Here is a 12,867-nt window from a genome sequence, read left to right as displayed (position 1 = left end):
GCCTAAGGAGAGATGGGGGTCAGCATTCATTTCCAGGGACAATTCCCGAGACAAACGACTCCTCGAGGAATTGAGAAGTGCCTCGCGACCATCATGATGACCAGTCCAGGACAGAACTTGAAAACCCGCATGCTCATCGACCATGAAGATCCATCTCATCTGCTGGGAAGGAAGCAGCAGCTGTGTCCGACACTCCTGAGGTGACCCCAGGCCTGGGATGAGAGTGCAGGGTGCCTCGGAGGGCTTGAACCAAAGCCCAACCCTGCCACTTACTGTCTCTTCCAGCCTCAGTGTCTTTATCTGCAAAATTAGGGGATGGGACTCGATGACCTTTGAGGCTCTCGGTCGGTAAACAGCAGAGCTGGGATTGGGTCTTTGTCTGGAGTCCAGATCCAGGGTTCTTTCATTACAAGTGACTTCCCTCTCTGTGACTCAATGTCACCTCCCTCACATGCAGTGCGGAAGAAATCCCCGTAGCCTGGTAAAGCTATCAAAAGTGCTGCAAGATTGGCCAGGCCTGGGCCACGCCAGGCCATGCCCTGCCTGGTCAGCCAGGTCTAGATTCAGACCAAATGTGATGTGGCTGTGCTAAGAGACACACACCAGGCTCCAGACTCATCCGATGGTGCTCCCAGGCATGAACTCTGTGTTCTGGACAAACTGGTCCTGCTCCGGCCCTGAACTGAACATGCCATCTCCCACCTCTGTGTGCTCACCTAGGTGGTGTCCACCCCCCTGCATGCCCTCTCCTCTTTCCCTCAGGTGCTAACCCCTCCTCCACCCCCAACCTCTCTGCTAGAAAGCAAGCAACTCCTGGTTGAGTCTGGATGGTGTCCTGGCACCCCTTAGCACAATGCCTGGCGATCAAACACCAACCAGCATCTATTAAGCGCCTGCTGTGTGCCAGGCAGTCTGCTAGGCCCCAGAGATACAAAGACAGACACGAAGCAGTCCCTGCCCTCCAGGAGCTGACATCTGACAGGAGGCACAAGGATGTGGACAACTCACACACATAACATTACAAACAAAGTAATCAAACACAGGCAGCATGAGGGGGAGGCACTCACTGGCTTCATGCAGAAAGAAGACAGCCAGTGGAGGTGGGAGACAGGCGAGGACAGAGAGGAGGCCCAGCTGGCAAGCTGGGCTGGGGCCGGGCCGTACAGGACGTTAGAGGCTAAAGAGCTGAGCTGACAGTTTATCCCAACAGCCATTGGAAACCCCTGGCACTGGAGCAGGGGAGTCACACGCTCGGGTTTAGTTTGGAAAGTCACTCTGGCAGCAGCATGCAGGGTGGACCGCGAGGGTGGGAGACAACAGGAAGAGTGTTCATTCAGTACTTAATGGATGTCGGCCCTTTGCCAAGTGCTAGCGATACAAAGAGGGGTGGGCAAGATGGGGCCTCCTTTCTAAAGAGGGAAGGGAGAAGTAGAAGGGAGTTAGCAGCATAGGGGCAGGGGAGGCTGGTCTCCGGTATCCCGGCCAGGTGGAGGAGGAGGGGATGGTGGCCAGAGGCCACAGATGCCTGTGCCAGGGGCGGGGAGACCAGTCAGGAGGAGACTGTGGCAATCCCCTAGGGGAGTGGGGACGAGGCTGGGCAGTGGAAGAATGCCATAGAGACCCCAACCCCCGCAGCTGATTCATCCTCTGGGAGGAGGGGGAGGAGAAAGCCCCTGGGTGTGCGGGCTCCCTGGGCAGAGCTGCCTGGGACACTGGCTGTGCCCTGGAGACCACTAGAGACCAAAGGGGAGGTTCCTGTGGTCATGCAAGTGGGGGGAGGGGAGAACAGCACCCATCTGTCCATCAGTCGGTCAGTGAACACTGATGGGGCCAAAGGCAGCCCCTCCTCAAGGGGAGATCCTGCACACTTTCCAGGCTGGCCCAGCTGACCCCTCCTCCCCAGGGCGTCTCAGCTTCCACCTGGTCCTTAGCTCAAGGGCCACCTGTGACCCACCCAGCTGGGAGTGACTCCTCTTCCGAGTATGCAGGAAGGCCAACCTGAAGCCAGGAAGAGCTGGGTTCAAGTCTGGCTGTGGGACTATGGTCAGTGAGGCCCCAGGCCTAGGTACTCCCTCCGGGGCTGGCAGCACGTCTACAACAGGCTCCTAATACGCGCTGGCTGACAGGTGAGGGCTGCCCTTCCTCGAGGCCTCCATCTCCGACATAACCCGACATTTACATGCGGTCTTCTCGATCGGAAAGGGTGCTGCCCCAGCGGGGCACCACTGTACACAGAACATCAAGCCTGGAGCCGGGAAGACCCGAGTTCAAATTCGGACTAGCTTTGTGACCTCGGGCAGGTCGCTGCACCTGTTTGCCTCAGTTTCCCCAACTCTAAAATGGGGATAATAACAGCACCACTTCAGGGGGCTATTGTGGGGGTCAAATGAGAACGCGGTATATAGTAGGTGCTGTATAAATGCTCATGCCTGCACCGCTTTCCTTTTTGTCCCAGTGCCGGCAGCTCCTATAACACCGTAGGAGCTTAATAAATGTTGGTTCAGTAAAGAGGGAGTTGCATTGAGAGTCGCTAGCGCAGCCCCCGTTGGCTGGGGGGGAGAGGACAGTGACCTGCCCAAGGTCATACATGGACTAAGTGGCACAGCCGGGATTCGATTCCAGGTCCTCTCAATCTAGCTCCGCGCGCTGCCCCGCCGGGTAACATGCCGAGCCGGGACGAGCTCCCTCCCCAAACAAGGGAATCAGGGGGCCGGGGGCGCTGGGCGAGAGCTCCCAGCGCCCCTTGCGCCCAGCCCCGCCTCCCCCAACGCGCGTTCCTGGCCCCGCCCCCTGCGCTCCGAGCTCCGCGCCCTCTGCCTCGCTCCCCTCCCAGCAACCCCCCAGCCTCCTGCGCCTGCGCACTGGGCGCCCTCTGCCCCGCCCCCCTCCCAGCGCCCCCTGCGCCCACGCGCCCGGCCACCTCTACCCTTCCCCCCGCCCCGTCCTCGAGCGGCTTCGCACCCTCACGCCCCCACCCCTCTCCCCGCGGCTGCGCCTTCGCGCCCTCTCAGGCCTCAGCCACACTGACCTGAGTGCGGCCCCGGCCCGCAGGAGGCGCCGCAGGCTCCGCTCCAGCGCCGCCGCCGCCTCCTCGGCCCCAGGGCTGAACATTGCCCCGGCCCGCTTTGGGGGGGGGGCCGCCCAGCCCCGCCCAGCCCAGCTCCCCGAGCCGCCCCCCCACCCTCGCCCCCGCCCCCGCGGGGCTCAGCTCTGTCAGCGTAGGGGAGCGGGCGCCGAGTCTGAGCCCGGGGAGGTAGGGGGGACTCGGGATAGTGACGGACCGGAAGCAGGCTTCTGCCGGAGGATGAAAGTCGAAGGACAGCAACCACCACCTTCCGGCCCCCTTTAGTCCCACCTTCCTTAGCAACGGGCACGCGCACGCGCCGGAGGGTTCGAGAGCTCGTTGCTATGAGGAGAGCGCTCAGGAGTGGGGGCGGGGAAGGCGAGACTGGAAAGCTTCTTTTGCGCAGACTCCGAGATCCTGGGCGACGTCACCACTGGGAGGAGCCCCAGAGTCTAGAACTTTAGAATTTATGTATTTCTGCTTTTCAACATTCATTTCCATAAGATTTTGAGTTTTTAGTTTTCTACCCTTCCCTCTCCTCCCCCGAGACGGCATGCAATCTGATATAGGCTCATCTTAAGCATATTTTCCCATTAGTCATGATGTAAAGAAGAATTAGAACCAGTGGAAGGAACCAGGAGAAAGAAGAAACAAAACAGAGCAACAGAAGAAAAGGAGAGTAAATGGTCTGCTTCCGTCTGCATTCAGACTCCATCAGTTCTTTTTCTGATGTGCACAGCATTTCCTATTGTGAGTCTTTTGGAGTTGTCTTAGATCCTTGCATTGCCGAGAAGAGCCAAGTCTATCAGAATCCATCCTTGCACCGCGTGGCTGTTCCTGTGCACAACATTCTCCTGGTTCTGCTCACTTCACTCAGCATCAGACCATACAAGTCTCTCCAGGTTTTTCTGAAGTCAGCCTGCTCATCATTTCTTACAGCATGATAGTGTTCCGTTACATTCACATACCACAACTTGTTCAGCTGTCCCCCAAATGATGGGCATCCTCCTTGTGTGGGATGCCACCCAGATTAAAGAACACACAGAGGTATCCAAGGAGAAACAGAAAGTTAATTTATTAATATTATATCAAACCTCGAGATTTGGGTGTCCCTCCACTAGAATACTCTGATGAAAGGAGACACAGACGGACGCAAAGGACCTGATTATATACCCTACTGGACAAATTCCCCCTTCCCACCAACTGTCCACTATTTGGCTCACAATCTCAATGTGCATAGGAACTGAAAACAAAACAATGAACACGATATACATATCTATATTTCTTAGTTTGCTGAAGTAATACCAGAGAAGCAATTAAAGATGTGCAGTCAAGCTAGACACTGTACTGTGTAGCCAGGTCACCATGACCAAAATATAGCAACAGGTGCATCAACAAAATACGCGGGGGGGGGGTTCTTCGGGAGTTTCAGGCTTGGCAAACTTTAACTACTTAACAATGGCATGGGGAGGGTACTTGGGGTTGAATTCCCATAAATCAGGTGATTTCTAATAAATTGAAACTTAGGCCTGTCAGGCTGCTATGCCTGCCTTGAGTCTAATACAATTTCTATTTATTCTTCTAAGAAGTTTTCTCGGGACCCTCATCCCACTCAGCCTTATCCCAAACCTTAATTACACTGAGGAGTCTTCACTGGGACATCCCATTCACTGCTCAATTTCCAATTCTTGGCCACCACAAAAAGAGCTGCTATGAATAATTTTGTACATGTGGGTCCTCTTCCCATTTTTATGATCTTTTTGGGATACAGCCCTAGAAGTGCTCTTGCTGGGTCAAAGAATATGCAGTTTTATCGCCCTTTGGGCATAGTTCCACATTGCTTTCCAGAATGGTTGGGTCAGTTCACAACTCCACCACAATGCATGAGTGTTCCAATTTTCCCACATGTCTAACACTGATCATTTTCCTGTTTTGTCATATTAGCCAATCCGATAGGTGTGTGTGGTACCTCAGAGTTGTTTTAATTTGCATTTCTCTAATCAATAGTGATTTAGAGCATTTTTTTCATATGACTATAGATAGTTTTAATTTCTTCATCTGAAAACTGCCTGTTCATATCCTTTGACCATTTATTAATTGGGGAAGGGCTTGTATTCTTACAAATATGACTCAGTTCTCTATATATTTTGGAAATGAGGCCTTTATCAGAGACATTGGCTGTAAAAATTGTTTCCCACTTTCTGCTTCCCTTCTAATCTTGGTTGCATTGGCTTTGTTTGTGCAAAACCTTTTCAATGTGATGTAATCAAAGCCATCCATTTGCATTTCATAATGTTCTCTAGCTCTTGTTTGGTTATGAATTCCTACCTTCTCCATAGATCTTGTGAGAGGTAAGAAATGATTGTGTTTCCATATAAGGAAAGTGAGAGAAAAAGAAGCTCAGAGGTTGTAGAACCAACTGAAAATGGATGAAACTGGTTGTTTGATTAAAGAGGCTGGAAGTAGGATAAAGGGTAAGTTTTACCTAGCGTGCCCACGCGGGATAGGCTCATTAATATTAACTTCTCCTCCCAGAAGGGAAGCAGTAGCGCAGCACTAGGTACATTTCATGTGTTAGCAGGAGGAGGAACATGTTATGAAGTGGGAGTATCAGGAAGATTGTAACCCGGAGGGACAGGGACCCATCCCGGCTCTGAAGGGAGGGACAAGAAGGCACTAACTGCACAAAAGGCTTGCTCCGGCGTCAGTCCAGGTGTGTTATCTTTTTTGGGGGTACCACTCACATACCGGATTCTGGCAAGAATTGTAAATAAATGTCTCCTTTGCTCACTTCAGTTTAAGTTTTGTTTCTTAAGGGAGGATGGAACTCTGCATGATATGTTTCTAGGGGAGCAGTGAGTTGCAGCTGCTAACCCTGCCAAGGAGTGATTGAACCACGTTTCTCACAGTCTGATAGGTAAACCAGAGTCTAGAGCTTTAGAATGTCCATCCGTCACCTGATAAAATTTAGCATTGATGGTGCTTTAAGGTTTGCAAAGCATTTTACATATGTGACCTTAACAATCACCTAGAGAGCTAGTTATTACTATTAGTTAATATTACTGTTATAGTTATTATTATCCTGTTTTAGAGATGAGGAAATTGAGGGAAACAGAGGTAAAGCGACTTTCCTGAGGTCCATTCAGTTAATGAGTGTCTGAGTCTGGATATTTGCATGCAATTCTACTGAGCCACCTAGCTTCTTTTATTTTTTGAGGAGGCCATTGGGGTTAAGTGACTTTTGCCTAGGGTCACACAGCTAGTATCAAGTATCTGAGGACAGGTTTGAACTCAGATCCTCCTGACTCTAGGGCTGGTGCTATGTCCAAGTGCACCACCTAGCTGTCCCCACCTAGCTTCCTTTAACAAAAGTCCCCTGCCCTCCAGGAGCTTACATTCTATCCCATAGAATTGAGGTGGAATATAACATTCACACACCAGCAAATACAAAAGCAAATGGAAAGTGATTTAGCTGTATGGAATGGGGTGCTAATAGAGGAACCCGGAAAGGTGACTTGTGGGAGGTGGTACCTGAGGTGAGCCTTGAACGGAGCTGGGGGTGCTGAGAGGTGGAGGTGAGGAGTATTCTAGGCATGGAAGACACATAACTTGTGCAAAGCAAGGAGTTGAGAAGAATGTTCTGTTCAGGGGAAGAGTCAGTAGGGCTATACTGGCTGAAGCTTAAAAATGAGTGGCTGGGAATAAGGGGAAATTAGCTTGGAGAGATAGACTGGAGCCAGGTTGTACAAGGCTTTAAATTCCAAACGTGGGACTTTGCATTTGATCTTAGAGAAAATAGGAAACTTCTCAAGCAGGGGAGTGAGAAGGTCAGACCTGTGTTCTAGGAATATCAATTTGGCAACTGTGAAAAGGATGGATTAGAAAAGAGAGAGACATGTGGCAAGGGGGCCATTAAGAAGGGTACTGAAATACTCCATGTGAGAGGTGATGAACTCCAACGAGGATGGTGACTTCGAGGAGGTAGAATTGACAAGAATTGGCATCCCAATGGATGTGTGGGGATGAGGGAGAGTGAAAAGTTGAGGATGATTCCTAGGTTGTTAGGGGAATTGGAAGACTGTGGTTCCTTCCAAGAAAATAAAGAAGTTAAGAGGATGGGTGGCTTTGTTGTGGTGGTTCAGTTGTGTCTGACTCTTCATGACCCCATTTGGGGTTTTCTTGGCAAAGATACCGGAGTGGTTTGCCATTTCTTTCTCCAAGCTCATTTTACAGATGAGGAAACTGAGTCAAACAGGGTGAAGTGGCTTGCCCAGGGTCACACAGCTAGTAAGTGTCTGAGGCTGGATTTGAACTCAGGAAAATGAATCTTTCTGACTCCAAGGCTGGCACTCTATGCACTGGGCAACCTAGCTGCCTATGGGTGGGTTTAGGGGGGATGATAATGAACTCTATTTTGGACGTGTTGAGTTTGAGATGAATCCAGGAGATCAGGCTATTGGAAATATAGAACTGGAGTTCAGGAGAGAGGTGAGGGCTGGCTGTTTGGATCTGGAAGTTATCTGCGTAAGGAGGATGGTGGGATCCATGGGAGCTCTTGAGATAGCCGAGATAAAATGTAGAAAGAAAAGTCGAGGGCACCTAGGACAGAACCCTGGGAGTGCACCCAGCAGGCTTCAAGAGACATAGGGAGCGGGATGTGAGCGATGACTCTGTGAAGGAGCTTGAAAACAGAGAATGTTGGAGCTGGGAGGAACCTTAGAAATGTCAGTGCTGGAAGAGCCTTTAGGATATAAAACATTAGAGACAGGAAGAATCATCAGGGTAACTCAGTGCTGTCTAGTGCTGTCTTCCAGGGTCACCTGTACTGAAGAAAGATACACAATGGCATTCTGATGCCTCTTGGGTCCATTACAAATTGATATTGTGTAATCTCAACTGGTCTCTCACTGGCAAAAGGCAATCCTTTCATGTTTCCCTAATTCCCCTCCTATGTCATGCTCCGTGGGCTGTTCCAAACCTCTTCTCCTCTCCTCAAGCCTGAGAAAATAGAAGGGTGCACTGAGCTTCCTCTTCCCTGCTCTCATCATCTCCCATTCTCTCCTTCAGTCTCTAATGAAGATGGGGTTCTTCTCCATGTCAAGTCCAACCCCTTTGTATGCAGGAGACAGATCCCTGATAACACTATTAAGTATGGCAGATAGATGGAGAAGGATTAGGATTGGGGGTAGGGATGTTGCGGCCTGAGAGGTTGAGAGGTTGTGACCCCTCAAAGACTGAAGTACAGGATGGGTCATCTGGAATGAATTCACAGACTCCAGCGTTCTTTAAGCCAAAGTGGCAAAGTTTATTGTTACGCTTTTCAGGGGGCAAGGATTCTTAAAGGATCCTGCAACCTTAGAGAGGTACAGGTAAAGTTTATATAGGATAAAATGCAATAAAACATATGTCAAATATGCTAACTAGGGGATTCAGGGTGGGATTAGGGAGTGGTTAAGGAGTGGTCAGTTCTTAAAAGAACATGCACTTCTTGTACCTACTGCATAGGCATTTTACTCAGAGTTCAGTAGGAAAAGCCCACAAGGGGGGCCACATGGAGGTGTGGTTTTAGGCCTCCTACGTCATTAAGTCAGCCAGAGTTCAGGGTAACTGAGAGTTGTCCAGTCTGCCACCAATCAATGTCTTGTTTGACAAGATAGATGTAGGGAGTTATACATATGTCTTAAGTCTAGAATACAGTTAATGAGGAGCCCAGGATGTAGATAATGAGGTAGGGCGGTAGGATAGTATAGTAGCGGGTAAGAATGTCTTTATGACCCAGTGCAAAGCCAGTTGAAACTAATAAATCCTTCAGGTGCTGTTTGGAACTGCACCAGGGGGAGAGATAAGGGTCTTGCTGGGGCCCACTCTTGAGTAATTGCTAAGCACAGGGTCCTTGGGCTGGTGAGAAATTGTCAGGGACAGTGTTTCTGAGGCTAGGGGGAAATTGGGGTCCAAGCACAAGCACCCAAACACAAGCACCCAAGCACCCCGTCAGGGGAATGATCTGATTTAGCAATTAGATTATTGGTAACTTTGGAGAGAGTAGTTTCAATTGAGTAATGGAATGAAAGCCAAGTTCAAAGAGGTGAGAAGTACATAGGAAGAGAAGTGTAGACACAGCAAATGAAGACAAATGTTTCAAGGAATTTGGCTGAGAAAGGGATAGGTTTTGGGAGTTTTGGGGTTTTTTAAGGATGAGGAAGACTTGCAAATGTTTGAATGTAGTAGGGAAGGAACCAGTTGATAGGGGAAGAGGTTGAAGGCTCCAGAGAGGAATGACTCAGTGATTGAAAATGCAGCCTTCTGGAGAATACAATAGGGACATACAGCAAGTACACACTGGGTGGGTTGGCCTCGGCAAGGAGAAGGGCTTCCTCTTTCAGAGACTGGGGTAAATGAGAGAATGGAAGATGATGCCCCGGGTTTTGAGATGAAGAGAATGAGAGAAGAGGTCATTTGTGTTGAAGAGTCTTAATTTTTTAAAAACAAAGTAAAAGGCAAATTCATAAGCTGAAAGAAAAGGAGGATGAGGTGTGGGGAGGGGAGAGAAGTTTCAGAATAGTTTCTGTCAAAAGTGAGACAGGTTATCAATTAGCAAGGAATAAAAAGCCTCCATTAATGTAGTAACCGGTTAGCACAGGTATGATTTCTAACAACTTCATTCAGCAACCCCTATGTTGGGGGAGAAGAGGTAGATGATGGGAATAACCCAAGGCTGAGGTTTGGCAAGAGAAGAGCGGGGGCAAAGGATTCAAGAGTGGAGGATGGTGGAAAGTTGAAACTGGGGAATGGATGAACAAATCATGCATAGAAATGTAATAGACTATTATTACATCATGGAACAAAAACTGGAGGAGTTTAGAGAAACATGGAAAGACTCATGAACTGACGGAGAGTGAAGTAAGCAAAACCGGGAAAGCCATTTATGCAATGACAGCAATGAAGTTAATGAATCAATCAGCTGAGTTTGTCCCAGGTGTCAACATTCCTAATTATGGCACTGCACACAAGTGACCCTGGCTTCTCAAAGACAAGATTGTGCCTGCGAAATACAAGTTCTTTCAGGTCCTACAGAGCTGGGAAAGTTTTGAGTACAAACTTGGCAATGGACTTGTATGTGTCTTGCCAGCGGACCATCTCAGAGAAGCTATCATCTGAAATTAGATCTAGACTCTCTATTATAGTGAAATCTTTGCCAACAGTTGGCTGTAACTGCTCACCAACACTCATAAAACATCAGCAGGTATGTCAGCGAGTGTAAACAAAAGAAGAAAAAAACCTCACGTGATGACAATTTTTTTCTCTGTATCTTTGTCCCATTCTTCCCCACCAGACTGACTGCTTAAGTTATTGTCTTCATTGGCTGGTGCCCACAACAAACCTGGGGTCTAGCCAGTGCAAGTACAGCTGCCACTGAATAATAGATGTTCTTATAAATAGTGATGTATTATTAATTTATAGTGAAAGTGGTGCACTGAGTGGCCATCCCTACACTGTACTGCCATACATCAGACAGAAAGAAAAATCTCCTGGATGTCAGGAGACAACAGGGTCACAGGGTCAGTATCTCTCAGGCATGGCTATTGATGTGTTAATGCAATCTAAAGCATGTACTTCTGTGTTCCTGGGGAGAGAGAAAGCAAATGAGAGCAACAAAGTGCCCAAAGAGCATTTTTGTTCTCTGTGGATTTTTTATCTTTTGGTTTTAAGATGGGATCCAGAGTTACGGCCTCAGAATGGGGCTGGGGAATTACTGAAATTTCTTGAGAAAGGAAGTAATACGTAGTTCAGCCCTTCGGAGTTGTTAAAAGAAGCAAACCAATTTTGCTAGACCTCCTCTGAGTGGGTATTGCCATGGCCAGGGAGCACAGTTGGAGTCTAGAATTCTGTCAGATTCACTTTTCTGCATAGATCTATCTGGTCATGCTTTTCTGCTCAGACATCTTCAGTGGTTCTCCTTGTTCCCCTGAGTAAATCTGAACCTCTTTTATGTGGCATTCATTGGCTCTTAGGCTCAAAGTATCATAAATTTAGAGGGAAAGGGCCTTAGAAATCTAGTCATTTTACAGATAAGGGAACTCAGTGCCTTGCTCAGGGTTTTACACCCAGTTAACAAGCTAATCTAGGGTCACAGAGCTAGATTTAGAAAGGATCTCAGAGGCCTCTGATGAGGGAAACACAGACCAGGAATTCGGAGAAATGTGAGAAGACACTGCAGTATGAAGAAAGCAAAGCAAGAATAGTTTACACAGCAAGGCTATACGGGGCAAAGTTGGGGTGTTCGTGCCGTTTGTAATCTGGCACCACCCCATAGTGCAGGGGGAGTTCACCTTGTTTGTGGCATGGTCCCTTTGGGCAGGCAGTCTGGTGAAGCCTGTGGATGGCTCAAATTATAGGGAAATATTGTTACCAAAAATTTGGTTTTAAGTTCACATGCCACCCCTACCCTCCCCACCAGCCTGAACATGGTACCTCGAAACAGTGGTGTAATTCTTTAAGATTTGCAAAGTTCTTTAATAGCAGCTCATTTGGCCCTCCCGATCATATAGAGAGGCATTATTCTCCCCATTTGACAGATGAAAAAACTGAGAGACGTTTAATATTTGCTCGGGGTCACACAGATTTTGGTGGGGATCTGAAGCAGGATTCAACCTCAGGGCTTTTTGACATTTGTCACTTCACTATGACTCGCTGCCTCTCACTCTTCCTTTCACTTGATATTCCTGCTCTCACATTGCTCTTTGCCTTGAATGCTGCACTCCAGCCAGCTGGAAAGCTCTCTGTGCCCCAAGTGTGCTCTCACACTTTCATGCCTTCCTCTTTCTCTCTTCTCTCTTTCTTCTCTCCCTCTCTTTTCTTTTCTCTTTTCTTTTCCTCTTTCCCTCTCCTCTCTTCTCTCTCTCTGTCTCTCTCTTTCTTCTCTCCCTCTCTTTTCTCTTTTCTTTTCCTCTTTCCCTCTCCTCCCTTCTCTCTCTCCGTCTCTCTCTTTCTTCTCTCCCTCTCTTTTCTTCTCTCTTTTCTTTTCCTCTTTCCCTCTCCTCTCTTCTCTCTCTCCGTCTCTCTCTTTCTTCTCTCCCTCTCTTTTCTTTTCTCTTTTCTTTTCCTCTTTCCCTCTCTCTCTTCTCTCTCTCTGTCTCTCTCTTTCTTCTCTCCCTCTCTTTTCTCTTTCTTTTCCTCTTTCCCTCTCCTCCTTCTCTCTCTCCGTCTCTCTCTTTCTTCTCTCCCTCTCTTTTCTTCTCTTTTCTTTTCCTCTTTCCCTCTCCTCTCTTCTCTCTCTCCGTCTCTCTCTTTCTTCTCTCCCTCTCTTTTCTTTTCTCTTTTCTTTTCCTCTTTCCCTCTCTCTTCTCTCTCTCCGTCTCTCTCTTTCTTCTCTCCTCTCTTTTCTTTTCTCTTTTCTTTTCCTCTTTCCCTCTCCTCTCTTCTCTCTCTCTGTCTCTCTCTTTCTTCTCTCCCTCTCTTTTCTCTTTTCTTTTCCTCTTTCCTCTCCTCCCTTCTCTCTCTCCGTCTCTCTCTTTCTTCTCTCCCTCTCTTTTCTTTCTCTTTTTTTCCTCTTTCCCTCTCCTCTTCTCTCTCTCCGTCTCTCTCTTTCTTCTCTCCTCTCTTTTCTTCTCTCTTTTCTTTTCCTCTTTCCTCTCTCTCTTCTCTCTCTCCGTCTCTCTCTTTCTTCTCTCCCTCTCTTTTCTTCTCTCTTTTCTTTTCCTCTTTCCCTCTCCTCTCTTCTCTCTCTCCGTCTCTCCCCCTCTTTCTCCATCTCTCTGTCTCTCTTTCTCTCTCATTCCTACCGTCCTTCAAAGTCAAATGCT

General features: G+C 48.4%; 1 protein-coding gene across 2 annotated transcripts in view; it reads right to left on the bottom strand.

Moving 5' to 3' along the window:
* USP30 (ubiquitin specific peptidase 30) overlaps positions 1-3,454 on the bottom strand; it is a 30,094-nt gene extending 26,640 nt beyond the window's left edge. The window contains exon 1 of one of the 2 annotated variants that reach the window (XM_021007914.2): positions 3,282-3,454. Coding sequence is in view for 1 of the 2 variants with exons in the window: in XM_021007913.2 (XP_020863572.1) it covers positions 3,029-3,111 (83 nt within the window). In the remaining variant the exon portion in view is untranslated. Of the gene's footprint in view, positions 1-3,028; positions 3,163-3,281 lie in introns of those variants that run through there. The other variant, XM_021007913.2, reaches the window with a different exon arrangement.
* Positions 3,455-12,867: the final 9,413 nt, after the last annotated feature.

This window comes from Phascolarctos cinereus, unplaced genomic scaffold (genome assembly GCF_003287225.1).
Source record: "Phascolarctos cinereus isolate Bilbo 61053 unplaced genomic scaffold, phaCin_HiC Scaffold_4;HRSCAF=312, whole genome shotgun sequence".
Lineage (NCBI taxonomy): Eukaryota > Metazoa > Chordata > Mammalia > Diprotodontia > Phascolarctidae > Phascolarctos > Phascolarctos cinereus.
This window is presented reverse-complemented; position numbering and strand designations above follow the sequence as displayed.